At 43.0% G+C, this 17,351-nt stretch overlaps 5 protein-coding genes across 5 annotated transcripts; 4 read left to right on the forward strand and 1 right to left on the reverse strand.

The window, feature by feature from the left end:
* Positions 1–29: 29 nt before the first annotated feature.
* On the forward strand, positions 30–682 carry MELLADRAFT_59804 (uncharacterized protein; the record flags this gene model as incomplete). Its single annotated transcript, XM_007405410.1, has 2 exons — positions 30–529; positions 604–682. The coding sequence occupies 2 exons, from the start codon at positions 30–32 to the stop codon at positions 680–682; spliced, it is 579 nt and encodes a 192-aa protein (XP_007405472.1).
* Positions 683–1,544: 862 nt separating this feature from the next.
* MELLADRAFT_92221 (uncharacterized protein) lies at positions 1,545–2,751 on the forward strand (the record flags this gene model as incomplete). The annotated part of the gene is made up of 4 exons (XM_007405411.1): positions 1,545–1,749; positions 1,816–2,170; positions 2,247–2,458; positions 2,522–2,751. 4 exons carry the CDS (start codon positions 1,545–1,547, stop codon positions 2,749–2,751), a joined length of 1,002 nt encoding a protein of 333 aa, XP_007405473.1.
* Positions 2,752–3,766: 1,015 nt separating this feature from the next.
* Positions 3,767–4,600, forward strand: MELLADRAFT_59806 (uncharacterized protein; the record flags this gene model as incomplete). The annotated part of the gene is made up of 1 exon (XM_007405412.1): positions 3,767–4,600. The coding sequence occupies one exon, from the start codon at positions 3,767–3,769 to the stop codon at positions 4,598–4,600; it is 834 nt and encodes a 277-aa protein (XP_007405474.1).
* Positions 4,601–5,335: 735 nt separating this feature from the next.
* Positions 5,336–6,608, forward strand: MELLADRAFT_102622 (uncharacterized protein; the record flags this gene model as incomplete). The annotated part of the gene is made up of 4 exons (XM_007405413.1): positions 5,336–5,481; positions 5,587–5,751; positions 5,812–6,316; positions 6,411–6,608. The coding sequence occupies 4 exons, from the start codon at positions 5,336–5,338 to the stop codon at positions 6,606–6,608; spliced, it is 1,014 nt and encodes a 337-aa protein (XP_007405475.1).
* A 9,502-nt stretch (positions 6,609–16,110) lies between these two features.
* MELLADRAFT_59808 (uncharacterized protein) lies at positions 16,111–17,351 on the reverse strand (the record flags this gene model as incomplete). Its single annotated transcript, XM_007405804.1, has 3 exons — positions 16,111–16,610; positions 16,877–17,045; positions 17,121–17,351. 3 exons carry the CDS (start codon positions 17,349–17,351, stop codon positions 16,111–16,113), a joined length of 900 nt encoding a protein of 299 aa, XP_007405866.1.

The following is a 17,351-nucleotide window of genomic DNA, read 5'->3' on the forward strand; positions in this document are numbered from 1 at the left end:
AAATCTGTTTCGGTTGACAGACAGCCACTATGCTTCCGCCGTTTAGTGCCAATCCATACGCACGCCACAACCAGGCCATGTTGCCCGAGTTGCGAGAGTTGGTAAATGATCAACCACATGTTCCAATTATAGGTCCAGGCGACGAGGGTCCTATCCAGCGTGTCAGGCAGTGGGAGCGCGTTAAGAGGTACCTTCATAACGGGTTCTTCCATAATACTGGGCACGCTCTCGACGAATTTGTAGAGCAATTTGGGTATTTGAACGCTGCCGAGCTTGGTACGATTATAGATGCGATCTACACATTAGAAGACGAAGTCCACGATGTGATCTCCCACATGTCCGAGTGTCTTAACCTGATTGCGTACTGTGAAATGGTCCTACGTTCGCGTGATCCCGAAGTGACTTGTCATCACGACCTTATCAAGAGACAACTCGAAATTTCGAAGATGCAATATGAACGCTATCAACTTGCTTGGCAACATTTCCACCAGGAGGAATCGAAGCTTTGGGCCATTTGGTCAGAGGAGACGTGAGTATTAGTATAACGTTGTTGACGGCCAAAAATCTAAGGTTGACTTATGATCTACATTCACTTCTAACTAGCCACCGCGCCCGTGCCTTCCCGGATGCCCAACCTGGAGCGGCGTCCAACAGCACCCCACCAGTCTCTGATCAACTTTGAGGGATATATATATATACTGTGAGTTGTCAACTTGATCTGATTTTTCTCAAGATATCAATCAGCTGATTTCTTTGCCTTTTCTACGAAAAGTGACAAAAATCTCAAGGTATTTGTTCGATAGACGCTTCTCAGTGGGTAGTAGTTTGGGATTTTTGGCAGTTGTCAGAGGGAAAAAATTCAATATATCTCATGTAGCTCCTCATTCGTAGCGAGATGATGATTATAGCTTCCCGGGTTCAAAAACTTGTGCAAATTCTGTGGAATCGTGAATTTGAGCATGTTTCCAAGCGCGTGGAATTGCTCTGGGTTGTTTCAAGTAGACATAGTGTTTTCAAAGTATGTACGTTGAGAGACTTGCAAGGATATAACTGGTAACTCGTAGAGGTGGAGTGACTGTTCATGAGTAAGGCCATCAATTACATAAAAGCGTGGCTCGTTCTCATTCTCAAACATCTTATTAAAGGTTCAAGTTCTTTTGGCTATGACCTTCAGATTTTTGACATTTCCTCTTGTCAACACAAAGATTTGATCACTAGATCACCCCTCAACTTTTGCCACTGCTATCAAATACATATATAAATTTACCTGAGATCCTCCACACCGACGTGATAAAAACCCGTTGAACGGGTCATGTGAGGATAGTGAGGACCACACTATCCTCCCTTTGTGAGTACATAGCCAATCCCACTCTATAATCATATGAAAGGTGACTTTATGGACGCCCATGGCCAGACCCCTTTGGATCTTGGATAACTTGTCCTCAGACATCCAACTCGATCTTTCCGCCTGATCACCCGAAGCTTTCTTGCACCTCAGCACTCTCATATGTGCCTGAACATTTATTTGGCCAGCTCCACTCGCTATGCACTTAAACTTACCGGACCAATATCAAACGGACACGTCATGTCTATTACACCCTCAGACTCACTTTGTACAACTTCAAATCAAAAACACAGCCGATTGTCAAATTTTGGAGCAGGTAGATCTGGATGCGTGCCATCGCAGCGATTTCTCAACCTTCAAGTGTACACGACTTCTAGGACTTTCAGACTTTTTAAGTGGTGGCGGTCAGTCAGTTTACTCCTAAACTTGCATTATAGATAGTCACTAAGTATTGGTTGATTCTTTTCTAGCCGACCAGGGACGTTCCCATTCACATGGAAGTAGCCGAAGCAAGTTTGGGCTCTTTGCTGGACTCGTCGACATCGGTAATCAAGCTCCAGTTGTCAATTTCACGATTCATAGATTGCTACAGACCAAACTGTTCAAGCTCGACTATTCTGAAAACGCTCTTGACAAGATCTATTCCAACACAAATTCTCTCGCCCTAATAGCCTTCGGGACATGCGCCTTTCAAGAGCTACCCCTCCAGGAGTGCTCTGTGGTCTTTTTTGATATTAGCCACTTCATTTCAGATCAACTCATCAAAAGATTATCCCATATCGTCCAAGCCTTGTCGCATTTGGGTCCGAATGTATTGATAGCACGGTCAGTTTGCTTTCTTACTACAATTATATGACTACAACCAACCCTTACTGATACAATCTCCTCATCCTTGTTCTAGCTATCAGTTGCATACAAAGCAAACGGAAGAAGGCTCGAGCCCTCTCTGCGTACATCACAGTATCTTCCATTTTTTCGACCGACCGATTTCGGAAGAAGTTTATTTTCACAACGCGGGTACGACTTCCACTGATCAAAGTATATGTTTGCGCGAATCCTTCAAGCCAAGTTCGACCAAACCATCTGAAACGGGTGATGAACAAAGTTCCTCATGTATGTGGTGTTTATCGTTCTTTGGGTTTCATCTCGCACTTACTTCCTTCTCTGAATATTCAGCTCGGCCGGATTCACCTTCTCTCGATCTCACTGTTGTTGGTGTCACTCCAAACCCCGAGGAGTGTAATCATAAGCCGATAAGTATCAATCTGCCCGACGATGAAGAGCCATTTGAGGTGGACCCAGATATCTGGCAATTTTTACACAACAAACAACAACAATACCCTCAATACTGGCTTTCATGTAAGGCACACCAAGACTCCATATCATATGCTATGAGTCCAAGTTGATCCCCCCCGTGCACTTACTTCAATGTTCAATCAGCCAGCTCCAAGGAGAAGAAGCTCGTCTCTCCCAGACAAGCGTGACCTAACCGCATGAGTGGAGTAGAAAGTGTATGGGCAATGGACATGCATATGACCCTCACTCCGTAGTTTTTTGTCTTTGTTTTTGTGTGCTCAACGCTGGCTTGTATACTCTTGTATCACTTCTTTTGTATCATCCATGCGATAAGTCCTGGGCTTGTATTATGCCATTGAACAGTACACTGATTGTATCTCACGCCCGAGACTTGGGTCTGTCCGACTCTGTCTGATGTCTGTCCCCAAGTCACTTTGATTGGAGATGTCTGACTCAATTCGAATATGCCGACTCATAACCCTTGGGGTAAAGGACTGAGCCTTTCTTTGAGCTCTGGTAACAAACCTTAACAAACTCATTCAACTTCCGTAGCATAAAATGCATATTTGATATCATTCGACATGAAACGCAGACCCCAAAGCCCCTTTGTATTCAATCTATCCCATTTGTCGGACGTCCCAACAGCACCTTGCGCACCTAGACACTTCGAGTTCATTCAATACGTCAAACTCAGGTCACCCTCACGGACGCTCAAGGACGTTGAGCTATGTTGTAGAGCTGAGCTACCTTCGGTGATCTTCAATCCCTTAGCTTTACCCCTTTTCAGTGAGTGTCCATCGAAGAGATATTTAGTCTTGCTCTGAGACTTGATCCCGTCACTGAGTGCGAAGTTGAGTACTTAGCTTTGACCCACGCTTGTGTGGCTTTTGTGTTATTGAGGTTTATTGACTCAGCATGCTTTACCGTTCAGTAAGCCGTAGAAAGGCCTCAAGAACACCCCTTGGCGTTGTTCAAGGTATAAAAAGACAAGACCCATCTTTTCAGAGGTCCCAATCCAAGCAAGTCTTACACATCAAACTTGATACTCAATCAATCCATTATCGCTCATAAACCCATCAACCCAGCTTAATCTAACCTGCTAAATCTCACCTTATCAATCTCACAATGCAAGCTGAAACTTCAATGCAAGCTGAAACCTCGCGCGTTGATCTTCAAACGCACAAGTACTGGGATAAAGTTCAGACGATACCCTCTCATATCAAGTATTTGCTTAATCCTGATGTAGATTACAATCAGAAATCGACAAAAAAAGAAGACCTCCGAGACATGATGAGGCATTTTGGTATTGAACGCCAACATTTTCCTGCTAGTCTCGTGAAAGCCAAGCTTCTCAACAATTACAAGGACCTCCTATTGCCCAATCTTCAACCTTTCATCAGCCAGATGGACACTGGTGCAGCACGAGCCAGAGCCGCGGACAACGCCAAACGGTCCCCTTTCCTCCAGCCAGCCACCTCGTCACTTGAAACCCTTCGGTCGGCTATCCTCACGAAGATCAGGGCTAGTCTCGTTCCCCCAACCTTTTCCAAAACGGCACTTACCAGACTCTGGCGGCACGCATTCTATCCTGCTCCGAAAAACAGCTACGCCCATGTGGAGTTTTTTGCGCGCCCACATACCTTTGATGAAGCCGATCTTCCTTCTAAGAGCCGCGACGTCTTGCGACACGCCCTACAATGCGAGCACCCCGAAGTATTTGTACCTCTTGTGGCATGTACGGAGCCCATTTTACGCGCGCTGTACGAACGATTCGTCTTGGAAAAAAAAAACCTGGACACTGAGCTTTGTTATGGAGTACACTACTACATTATTGAGTCAGATGGTACTAGTCCAGGGAATAATTACGAGTATTCAGATGAGCAGAACTGTGAAGGATCAAATCCACCTAGCCTCTCGGCCTCCGTCAATCTCAATAAAAGTGTTAAGATGAATCTTTAATCGAAGGTCTGATTACTTCACTTTTTAATTCTATATACTATATATCGTCATGTGAATTGTGGATTGCTCCCCTTGTTATACTTGAAGTAATAAAAAACTATCGGTGTGGAAAACAGCACACGCTTTATTGCGTTATCGGAGAATATCTCTCAACCTTTGCCAAACTTCTTAGATGAGAGGTTTTGCTTATTCTGACCCTGAGCCATCTTCTAGATTTTTCTCTATTCGCTACCCAGTATCCTCCTGAGCTGTTATATCATGACTGATCTGTATTAGAGCGTCTTATATCAAGTTCACCTTTTCCGAAGGTATCAACAGCCCATTCACCAGTCAGTAGTTCTTTCAAACCGATGTGAGACGATTACACTGACTTCTCACTCGTCTCTCAGTGTACGAGCCTATGATATCATCGCCCCTTCTTCACATTTTAGACAGCGTGACGGGTATATCGCGGTTAATCCCATCATATCAGGCGTTTGGTCAACACAATGGGCTCAATCTCAAAATTTGCTTTTGAGTGCCTTTGTCTCCTTCATTTGATTTTCTTACGCTTCATGCTCTTTCTTTAATGCATCATCTCCCCCTGGCCAAGTGGAATCACAAACTGACCTCACTGCTTACTTTACACTGTTAAACCCTCTTCACCAAACAGTTGTCCTAGATCCTCAACTTCATTTCGTTTCAGTCTCTTTCCCCAAGTACTTCGATTGAAATCAAGGCTCTTAATTCATCTCCATGAACGAATCAGGATGCAAACCCGCCGGTCGCGAGGCTGCTCAAACTACTGTTGACCACTACGACGGCCAAGATATTATGATTCTTACCCCCAATGGAGCCAAATACATACGTGGTGTATGTATACTCCAGACTATCGGTACACCGTGAGACAGTTTCATAGATTCAACCTTTTTCCCGTTCTAGGGTCTTTGATCAAAAGTATACCCCGCTGACTTTCTCATGGCTTACCAAACAAATCCCATCATCAGTGAGAACTCGAGCAAGGACAAGCCTAATCAATTCGAGGCCAACACCATGAAGACCATCAACACACACCTGAGCGTTCTGAAGGATGTTATATCAAAACAACCGATCGTTATAACTGCGGAAGGACTCGGCTACCATGGAGGAGTACAAATACCGCGGAACCAATTGTGAGTCTGTACTAGCTTATGTCGTATTTAATATCTTGCTTCTGGTACTTGCTCCGCTAGGTCTACCTTGTGCTTACTCAGAACCGCTCTCAGGACGATGGTTGATGGGAGACCAAACCTCTTGTTCGATCGAATGAAACCAGATGAGATGCCCAAGTTTCAAGACATGTCAATGCGCGAACTCGCCGACTGGCGACTTGGTGTCTTGATTCAAACCCCCGAAGCCGGTGTTCATTTCAACCGCGTGTTCAACTTGAAACGCACTCAAGAAGGCTTCAGTCATGTCTCTTATCCTGTTCCTTTCACAATCAATATGTCCAACGATATCGATGAGATGATCATTAGTTCAGAATACGACCACAAGTTCATATTACGTTGCATCTCACTAGCAGAAGAAGCTGCAATCCACAATCGATCAAAGCTTGCTCCAAGCTTATCAGAGTTGCACGGTATATACTTGTGGGACACTAGAAAATGGGCATCAACTTTCCCCGATGCCGTCGGGAATGTTGGAACTCATGATGGCGTCCAAAGTTCGTTGAGCGAATCCGGACATTTGGAAAAGGTGTTTACATGTAATTAAGAGTCTCACCTTCCTGAAAGACTGAGATTCGCTATAATACAACTACTGACAACATTCAACCTTGTATTTCTGATAGCATCTGCTGAAAATCCACACCTTATCAGAAGGTCAAGTCAATCATCAATACAAACACCCAAGAACTGCAAAAAGCGTCAGCAACTTCAATATCCTTCCCGCCATTCGCCAAAGCGCAAACGTGGTAATGGGCACCGCTGTCAGTCGGAGTTTTGCCGCCTATCTTTTGATCCGATATGAAGCTGTTGAAGTCGGCTGACCCTTTTTTGAACGTGTAAATTGACTGGTCAGACTCTCTTTAATCAGGACATGTAGTCGTCTGCAACAGCGGGGGTCAGCTTTGGCTCTTTTGTTTATAACTCGTAATGATGAGTATGTTGCGCTTGTATATCTATGTTGTTGATTATTGTTGGTCAAATTTGATCCTAGTCCAAAATTATATATTGATTATCTCATCATTGTATTCAGTAAGCTATCATATGGAATGGTATTTAATTGAATGTTACTACAGTGCCTTGTTCAGTATGTGTAGGATTGCATAGAGAGGATTTGCAGCTATCTTAGAAACTGAGAAACTGAGAAACCAATAAACCATTGAGGAATGAAACCAAGAACCCGTTAATCATGTACGTGTGTTTGCAATAAATTACAGTACTCAAAGCAACCATGTTTATGGACATAGTTGCTGTATATAGTTTCTTGTTGGTGGGGAACATACTTTGAAAATACTTCAATTGTTTTTTCCCCGCCAAAAAAAACTATGTACGACAAATATGTATGCGTACATATATAGCTTTGAGTACCACAAATTAATTACACATTTACACACCACAGCTTACATAACTATAACAACGGACAATCCATGTGTAATACAGAGAGTCAGGCAGAGCCCCAAAATCAACGCTCACCATGGTCACAGAACCACAAAGGTGCAGCCTTAGGATGATGAATTCGCCGCCCAATTAATTGGCACAGCCAACATAGATGCCTAAAATTGAAAAATTAGAGGTATCAGAATCTTTCCAAGGTGTTGATCTGAATTGTTTTTTTTGCGCCCTGTCCAAGAGTTTGTATCCGATGATCCGTTGGATTGAAAAATCCGAGGCATCTATATTGGCGGCGCGGGTCCCCAAGCGGTTAGGGGAACAGGGAGAGCTTTGAAGAAGGTGTCGGCGGGGTTTGCAGGTGCCAAAGTTGTCTTGGGGGGCCAATGGGTAATGGTTGGATTTTGTTTGCTTCAAGCGCTTAGGGACTGGAACGGTTGGGAGGTGTTTCAGGAGCAGGGCTGTGGTCTGGTTTTTGAGTAGAGGTGCCAGATGGCCACTACACGCACTTTTTGTGTCAGGGATCAGCCTGAACATAGAGTTTGTAATTGCTCAGCAGTGCGCCAAAATTGCAAGCATAAGCGGGGGTGGTTAAGGTCCCTGCATGAGCTGAACCAAAGTATGATGCTTCTTCCACCAGAGATTTACACTTGGCAGGGGTCAGATTGCATCAATGCAAAAGCTGATTGTACATTCAAATATTAAGATTCAGGAAGTAGTGAGCTCTGCTATCCTTTAAGTGCACCTGCTGTTCATTGAAAATCATGTGTGAATTCCTTCAAGATTCCCAAATTATTTCCTACTGCAGGAATACACTCAAAAAGATTCCCTGGGGACCCCATTTTCCCGCCAGGGAACCTCTTTAATGCTGGCAGTGTGATTGGGATTCAATGGCCCCTTGGATGATAGAGATGACCGTTAGTGGTCAGATACGGGCCAATGAAGGCATACCTCTCACTGGGGACTTCAATGAGGTTGGGAAAGTACTCGAGTTTGGGGAGAGGGCATTCAAAAAGAAACCTAGAAACAATAAATTGTAGATCTTTTTTCATTTATTTACTTTACTTTGTTTACGGTTTTTCTTTACACTTGTTCAGAACTCTCTTACAATAAATTTTGAGACCTTGTTTCCTTTTTTCAACTTTTTTCTTTCCTTTTCTTTACACTCATTTATATACCTTTACATATCTATCCTTTATTTCTACTTTCTTTAATGTCCTTACTGTGTCTTTACTTACAATAAAATTTCTGCCTTTTTGAAGATTTTTTTTTTGCCTGCAGCGCTGCAAAACGCTGCGCGGGCGAAGCTGAGTTTTTGTCTTTTTTGCCCAATTATTTATCAAAGCTGACCTTAGAGCTGCCAGACTCGAGGCTTCTGACATTCAGTTGTGCCGTCTGATGTACGGCGAGCAGCGCTGCAAGCCAGAGTTGGCTCCAGTGATGCATCAAATACGCCCAAGCTCCCTCTTGGCTTGCCCAAACCCAGGGTACCTTTGGGATGGCAAGTGCTGGGACTCCCAAAGCAGCAGAATGGCATTCTTTATACAAAGTCTACATGGTACTTGCTTGGGTACCTCACTTTCTTAGTGGCAAAGCTGGCACCACTTTAGCTAAGATCGTTGCAAGCCTGCTCCAACTCATTCAAATTGGCAACTTATGTACTTTGCGTAGTTTTCACCGAGACAATGGTGAAAAGATTAGTAACTTGGTACATGGCTATCAAACCACCCTAGGAGATGACTGGCCACATATCATGAAAAACCTAACTTGCATTTTGTGGAACATATTGGTGAAATCTCAACCAGGCTTGGGCCACCAGCTTATACTGCTAGCTGGTTGGGTGAGCAGAGAATTGGAAGCCTGGTTCAGACAGCTAAGAACGGAAATATCCGTCAGTCTCTTTTGTCCCCCTGTTAAGCACTTGAATTCATAGCAGCTGATCTCAATCCTTGAGACTTGGGAGGACAGGGTGAGACATTACTTCACCAACAAGCAAGATGGGGATTCTTCAAAGCAATGATCAACAATAGTCACTCTGCCATGGAGGGGGATCCAATCTCCAGAGATTACCTTCAATGGGACCACCAGTCAAGGTGGACTGTCAAGAAGCTCAGTCCTGCAGGCTTTCAGGCACTCCAACGTTTCAATCATCTTGAGGGTCGTCACACCTTCAACTCAAAATTTGACGTTACTTCATCCATCAGGATCTTAAATAAGGCACACAGCACTCACAAGACAACACCTGGGAATAGCTACATAACATATGCCCTCAACTCTCAAAGATGACCCGGATGTATCACACAAATAGTCCGGCTCAACAACCTGGCCGCCCCACTGCTTGTTGTGCAGTCACTAAAGTCACTGAGTCATCAAGACCAGCACAAGAATCCGTACTCTTCCTTACCAGACTTGCTGAACGCCACTGTTGTTGATGATTCACATGAGGAATATCATGTCATTAAAGTTGAGGACATCATTGGACGCATAGTTGTCATGTGGGACCCTAGTGGTACATTTGATATTGACATGGCAACATCCAATCTTAGGGATTTGTGCAAGACAGCCACAAAGAAGATGCAATGGATATGGAGTAAGATTAATGTGTATGTTGAAGTTGTAATATATTCTAGACATGACATCTTTTATGTATTCATTGTGATTTTATGGTATTGGTTGATCCTGAAAAGCGACAAATCTCCTTTGTCGAGATACCTGAATTCCCGTGACAGTTTCTAGAAGTGAGTCTCAATCACTTCTCGTCACAATACCTGAAACACTAACCTGAATTCCCGTGACAGTTTCTAGAAGTGAGTCTCAATCACTTCTCGTCACAATACCTGAAACACTAACCTATAAGGTTTGTTCAGGTCACAATATAAAATAAGGAAAAGGGTCGACGCGATGAGTTCAGTAAGATTCTTTTCCTTTCCGTAAGAAGACGGATAAATTTCACCTGAATTCCCGTGACAGTTTCTAGAAGTGAGTCTCAATCACTTCTCGTCACAATACCTGAAACACTAACCTATATAGAACAAAAGATAGAAATAGACAAGTACAAAAAGGACACTACTTGTTAGATGAAGAGAATAGAAAGAATAGACCAGTTGACTATGTATCTGACCTATAAGGTTTGTTCAGGTCACAATATAAAATAAGGAAAAGGGTCGACGCGATGAGTTCAGTAAGATCTAGCGTCGACAATGATTCAGATGAAAAAGAAAAAGATAACATCACAGTATGATAATTAGTAACAGTCATATTGAAGATCAAACTAATGGAGAGTAGAGACTATTGATGATAATGTAGTGAAGGGGTTGAACTTACTCTTTTCCTTTCCGTAAGAAGACGGATAAAGGAAAAGAGTATTAGCGCGAAAAGGGGGAGGCGCAATTTAAATAGGGATCATTTAAGTTTGAGTCTGACATCTTAAGTTTGAATAAAACTACTGTATTTTAGTATGTAAAGTGATTTGATACTTAGAGTCTTATTCACCTTTCACCACGGCTGAAACCTAGGTACGAGAGACTGAGGTGTCTCTCAACAGATCCTGTGGTTTGAATTTTGACATGACTCAGTAAAGACTTTTTGTGGCAGATTGAGAGTTGTGAAAAAAATGTAAGCTGGGCCCATAACTGATTTCTTGATGTCAGATGAATGCAAGTTACTTGTGCTGGATCTTACGTCCAGCTGGAGCTACGTTGAAGCATTATTGCAAACATATTGAAGCTTTGTTGAGATCTTTTTGGAGCTTTCATGAATCTTTCATGAAGTAAGTGGTAGGCTCTGGCAGGGGTAGGCTCTGGCCTGCCAGAGCCCAGTCAATGGGTGCTGTGAAGGAACTTAGGACAGTCAGGGGTGTTTTGTGGTACAGGCAATGCAATGGTGGCGGTTTTGATGGTGTCTTCACTAAGTGATCTTGCTGGCTCTAATTTGGTGTCCTGTTGATACGGTGGCCGTTCCTACAGAGCCACGGCATTCCTAAGATGACATCATATGAATCTTTGATTTGATTCACTAGACGGCGGGATGGGTCTTGGTCGTTGTCAATGAATAGGTTTGCATTGTCGGCTAAGCTGGGGGGTTGTCCATCAAAATCATAGACATCTGCTGTGATAGGAAGTGTACTCAGCAGAAGCCAGGTGCCAAGCACCTCGTGAGTTGAGCCACAATCAATCAAGGCGCAAGATTTCACAGGGGGGGCAGTTTTTTGGGTTAGGTGGGATGTGGCGCAAGGGGACTCTGACAGTGAAACAGTAGTAAAAATGTGTGGGTCATTTAAGTTTTTCTTTTCAAAACTACTACTCTCAGCTAATGTTAAAGTCTTCTCAGCACCTCCGCTTGGCGGTGGCACATCCGTCACTCTCAAGCATTGCCATTTTTTGACTCCTCTGCCCCACTCCCCTCTCCCAATCTACTATCTAATGCTGCAATCTTAGCTGTCAACTCAGCCATCTTTCCACTAGCGCCTCCTTTCCCTTTACCACAACAACCACACCACCTTGCTCAATGACCAGATTTCCCGCAACAATAACAGAAGTTGCCATCAGATTGATGGTTGTACTTGGAGGATGTGATGTCAAAACACGTGCTGGAACAATCCATGGCGTCCGGATCAGATGGTCAACTGAGGCAGTGGGATTGGAGTTTTACTTGCCACGGCGTTGTTGTCAATTGGACAAGTGAGGGTGGTGATATCCCCCAGTTTGGTAAAGGTTTCTCGGATCATGGCAATCCTCACCTCTTGTTTCAGACCTTGACAGTAGTGGCTAATGAGAGTTGGAGTTTCCCACTTAGTAGGCGGCACGAGGTTATTGAACGTGACAGTGTATGCTACCGCCAACTTGGTTTGTTCCAACAGCCGCAAGGAAGCTTCTGCCTGTTTCTGACAATCAGTGTTGAAAAATATCGATTCAAACGCCACAACAAACTCATCATATGTGACAGGTGCAATATCAGGGAGGGGGTTCCACACTCAATGCAAGAACACCTGAGCCCATTCAACGGCTTCCCCGGTGAGGTAACAAAGGGCAAAAGTGACTTGGGACTGATTTTCCGGAAATAACAAGGTGTTGGTGAGAATATACAGGCCAAACTGACTAGCAAATGCTTCCGCTTTTGCTCCTCTAGTTTCTTCAACCTTATCAGGGGTGGCAACTTTTGGCGTTCAAACTTGAACAGTTGGGACTTGGGTGTATTGTTTCTCAAGCACGGTACAACATTTGGTCTTGGCAGCGAGTTTGGGCAACACTTATTTGATTCGCTGTGCCATGGCAGCAATGTCAATGCTTGGTTGGGTGTTTTCCATTTTGTTGGCCGATGCGTACTCAGATGATTCAGATGGCTTGTTTGACACAGCAGTGGGGGAGTGGTACGTAGGCATGATTGTGGTTGGTAATTTGGAACCACTTTAATAATAATCCAATTTCAACTTTCTTAATAATCGTCTTCTTTTTTCCTCTCCTTAAAAAATTTTGTCTTCTAAATCTTCTTTTCTTTGTGTTCTTTTTCAAATTTTCAATGATAACTTCTGTATGCAATTTTGAATGTATAATAAAAATTTTCTTCTTTCTTGGTTTGGCTTGGAGAGATGCTATAATATGTTAGGACCCGGCTTTGGGGGTCTTGGCATGCCGCAAAGGGAGATGGTGATGATGAGCTATGATAGTCATTGTGGCATGAGGAAAAGGTGTAAAACAGAGGCTCTTCCTGGTCATGAGAGGAAGGGGCTGGGCTGTCACGGGTTGTGACATATCCACCTAAGATCTGTGATATGAGATCTTAACATCATCAAGCCAAAAACATACAACATCTTTGTTGAGTTGTAGCCACATTGCCCAGGGCTCTGGGGATGATTTGAGAGTGCAAGGCAGATGTTTGATCTCCCAATTTGTGCTGTCCTTTCACCATTCTTTCTGGATTCCAAAATGTTGGAAAGCATGGTCATAGATGGCATGAAGGGTGAGATCATAGGTCAAGCCCAGTGCAAGCATCCTATCAGAATGCAATGAGTCTTCCTCCTTGGTCTTTGCTTGACTGAGTTATTCATGTCTGATACACATTTCTGGTGACTGTTACATTGAGAGAACAAGTTTTGAGTCGTCACATCTATGAATGTGTTGGACCCGTCTCAATGCAACAGAAATGGGACGTAAAGGGATGAAGTAGAATCTCGGATCAAAGGCATGGGAAGATGAGAAAGGTTTAATGTGAACTTGTTGATAGAGTCAGTGGGAAGAATTGGAATCAAATCTTGAAACAGCTTATATAATGAAAATCAAATGAATCAGTTGATCAACTGGAATTGATGACCTTGATTACCTTTCAAAGCTATTTTCTTCATCAACTTCTATGGTGTCTGTGTGAAACCCTGAGACCCGATATCTGTAAACCAATCTCACAACTTGTACAAAACCCATAAACTCAGAAATTAACTCTAAATCACAACAAATAACTTGACTTTTCAAAAATTTACTCAACTTTCAACTTCATTTGTAGTGAAGCTACACGTCTTTTTAAAGTAGTATGCATATATTAATTTGTTTTTTACTACAATTCCAGTGTGACCAGTGAAGACTTCATGAGCTGAAAGTTGAAAAAGAGAGGTTCCAAAAACCCACACTTCATCACTTTGTTGGCGGATTCTACTTTTGCTTGTTGCAGACACCAGGCCATGCTGATGATGCTAAATGCAAAACCTCAAAAAACAACAAAGCACTATGCAAATATGAGCATTTCCCAATGCTTTTGATCTTTGTGCGGCCAAATCTTGTTGTCCAATTGGAATAGACAACAAGATTTTGGGTGGTACCCAACCAAGGCACGCAAGCACTCAGCATACTCCTTATGAAACAGCGTATGCTGTGCATTCTCCGTTTGACAATTTTTCTGAAGAGGGGCAATGAATGTTGGCCCAAGCAGTGCGAGGATATTCTCACCAGTTTTCCTGCCAATTTGCGCTCATATGAAGAACAATCACATTGAACCTCACATGCAACCCTTGGACCCAGAACTCACCAATATCCAGCACCTAGTCAACACTGGCCACACTTGCCCACAAATCGTTTCTTGGATGATTGAGATCGGACACAATATATCACGGACTACCCTCTCTTGCCAACTCTCCCATTAAGGCCTGAGGCCGGCTGCTCCTTGTCTCATACCCCTTCAAAGAGAGGACGCTGCTCCCCTCGTTTGCTCATGTCACTGGATGTCCTACGGCCTAGATGATACCGTCAGCAAAATTAATCACACATATCAGATCACTATCACCCAAAAGTTAATTACTATGTCTCAGGAGCTTGGCTTGAAATGGTGTCGTGACAACTTACAAACAGGTGCTATTATTTGTGACAAGCTTAAAGACATGATTCATCACCAGATAGAAGAACGCGACAGAGATGCAGGCGTACGCACAATGAAACATGCACTTGGCCTACGTCAAGTACGAGTGCATCATAATACCGTTGCAGAGCTGATGAGGGAGTTGGACCCAGAAGGAGTGGCACTGCGCGGCTATGGAGCAGTCAAACACCAAGTCTTTTGCTGCCCCATCCCAAATTGTGTCTGGTCCGCTGATGGCCACAACAAGCCCAAGCCTTACAAGATCACCATCTACATATTTATCAATGCTTGGTCTTGTCGAGTCCTACACTTTGATGTTGGAATTAACACTAATTACCCTTGAAGGATCACATACCAATATCTTGTAACAGTCAAAAACCTCGGCGGTTTCCCTGTCCAGACCTGCACAGACCATGGCACCAATACTATTGGCATGGCTGGTCTGCAAATTCACTACACCCGTAAACATGTTGATTTAGAGCCTGAGGATGCACTCAAGGCACACATTTTCACCACATCCACCAAAAACCTCAAGATCAAATCTTTATGGAGACTTCTACGCAGAAGAAACGGCTTGCGCATTCATGACTGCTTCCAAGAAGCTATTGACAACCAAATTTACAATCCTTATGATCTGCTTGAAAAGTAAGTTTGTTCATATTTTCAAGCTAAACAATGCCACAAGTTGACATATTCTTTACACAAATTCCCAACAAAAGACTAGTATTTTTTGATCTCGCTGTCCCCCTTGTAGAATCCATTGTGAATGAGTATCAAGTTAAAAAGACCACCAAAAAAACTCAATAAAACAGGAATTCAGCTGCCAACCAGTTGCCGTCTGAACGTTGCATATTATAATCCACCCCTGTTGGATGGGGAGCAGGGATTTACACAAATTTCATCCACTGACGTAGATGAAATGATATGGTGTCAATTTCCGGATTGAGATAGAATGTTGTTGTTTCACCACCTATCTTGGCCATTCACATCCAGAAATCAGCAAATCAGCTGTGTATTGAGACTGACAGGATAGACTTGCCAAGCCTGTGGAATTGTCATGCTGCCATTGTCAACAACCTATGTCACTCACATCCTGAACGGCATGAAGTTGTTGATGTAGACGCATTGTGAAAATATTGAGAAGTTTCAACTTGCAATATAATATGTTTTGTCAGACTCAAAAACAATGAAATTTTTGTTTCTCCTTGACTCAATCCCTTTGTTTTTTTCAAGTATGAAATGATGGAAGATGGTTTTCTGTCTATGAATAGGTTTTAATCATTACATATGATCCAAACATTTGAGCTCTCCGTGAACATCACAACAGTAAAAAAATGGGACAGCTTATCCCAATAAACAATCTGCAGAAAGTTAGCCACAACAACAGAAAAGGTGATGCACAAACTTCATTCAGTGTAACTTGTACCTTGCCATGGATCCCACCTCTTTTTCTGATTATTCAAGACAATAGCCAATTATAGTGTTGACAGACAGTGACGTAGATCAAGTTGAAAGATTGGCTATTTACAAATCAATGAAAAGTATATACATATATAAGCTATTTACAAAGTTGAAATAAGTATATTTTTGGCCATTTCACAGCGTGTCCATTTTGATGTTCACCTGTGTGTGGTCTCCCCCAATATGCTCCTTACTATATGCTTCCCATTCTGCACTGGATGTACACTCTTTTTTCAGCTTCAAAGCCTTCCCCATTCTCACTAACCTGGAACATATTTGGCAGCAAGAGCCAAAGCGGGTAACAGGGGCTCTTGATGGTATGATGTCCATGCCCTCTTTGGTTTTGGTGGTGGACTTGAGTGTGAAATGTTTGACCTGAGTGTTCCAGACCATCTCTGTAACACCATTGCAGTCATCAAACTTAACTCCAACAGAGTAATCAGACAAACAAAATATGGCACCTTCTATTTGACAATCACGGGGGCTCTTGATTACATCATGCAAAGAACCAGTGGTTATGTTGACTCGGCAAAACATGCCAAATGAGTAGGGTGTGGCGTCTCTGTTGCACTTGGGTTTGTTGTGGAAGTTGTCCCGCGTAATGGCAATGCTGGAAGCCCAAACTTGAACTTTTGCTGAAGTCTACCAGGCAGGATAATTGAAAGAAGGGCCATGTGACTCAGTGGTGATTTTGGAATTGGCTGAAGGAAGTCATAGACAGATTAGAAAATCTCTCTGCCCAAAAATCCTTGGCACAAGGTAGGAGTAGTCCATTCTCTCAACATCTAACAAAATCCTGGCTTTGGACCTGGATGTTCCAGAGTTGAGAGCATAATGACCTGTTCAAAAATATTGTTGGCAAGCTCAACAGACTTCAAAATTTCACACCAATTTGACTTACAGACGTCTTTCTCAACATCGGCAGCTACACCCGTGACATAACACCATCCCAGTGCCATCATCTTGCCAGACTTCTTGAAGCCTCGAGTATCCCCGTTATTCTTTACATGGCCTCTTGATATACCATTCTGGTCAAATGTGGTTATAGAAGAGCCAAACAGCTCATATAGCTATGGGTGCATGTTGCTAAAATCATTGAACTGAGCAATCAGTAGTAGCTTGAGAGATATTTTATAAATTAACACCACAATTCCATGGTTGAACAACTTCAATGGTGCAGAAAGATGCTCTTGCTTGGTTTTCTTATTTATGAGAAAGAATCTTGTTGTATTGGGGAGGCCATAATCGTGGGCAATTGTCTTCCTACACATATTCTCTTGTTGCATCCAAAGTTGAATGTGTCTATTTTCAATATCCAGGTTCTTCTTCACTCTCTTTGCAAGGTTGTAATTTCTTTTTGAGTTGGTCTCTTGCAT

The sequence above is a fragment of the Melampsora larici-populina genome (genome assembly GCF_000204055.1).
Source record: "Melampsora larici-populina 98AG31 unplaced genomic scaffold MELLAscaffold_4, whole genome shotgun sequence".
NCBI classification, from domain to species: domain Eukaryota; kingdom Fungi; phylum Basidiomycota; class Pucciniomycetes; order Pucciniales; family Melampsoraceae; genus Melampsora; species Melampsora laricis-populina.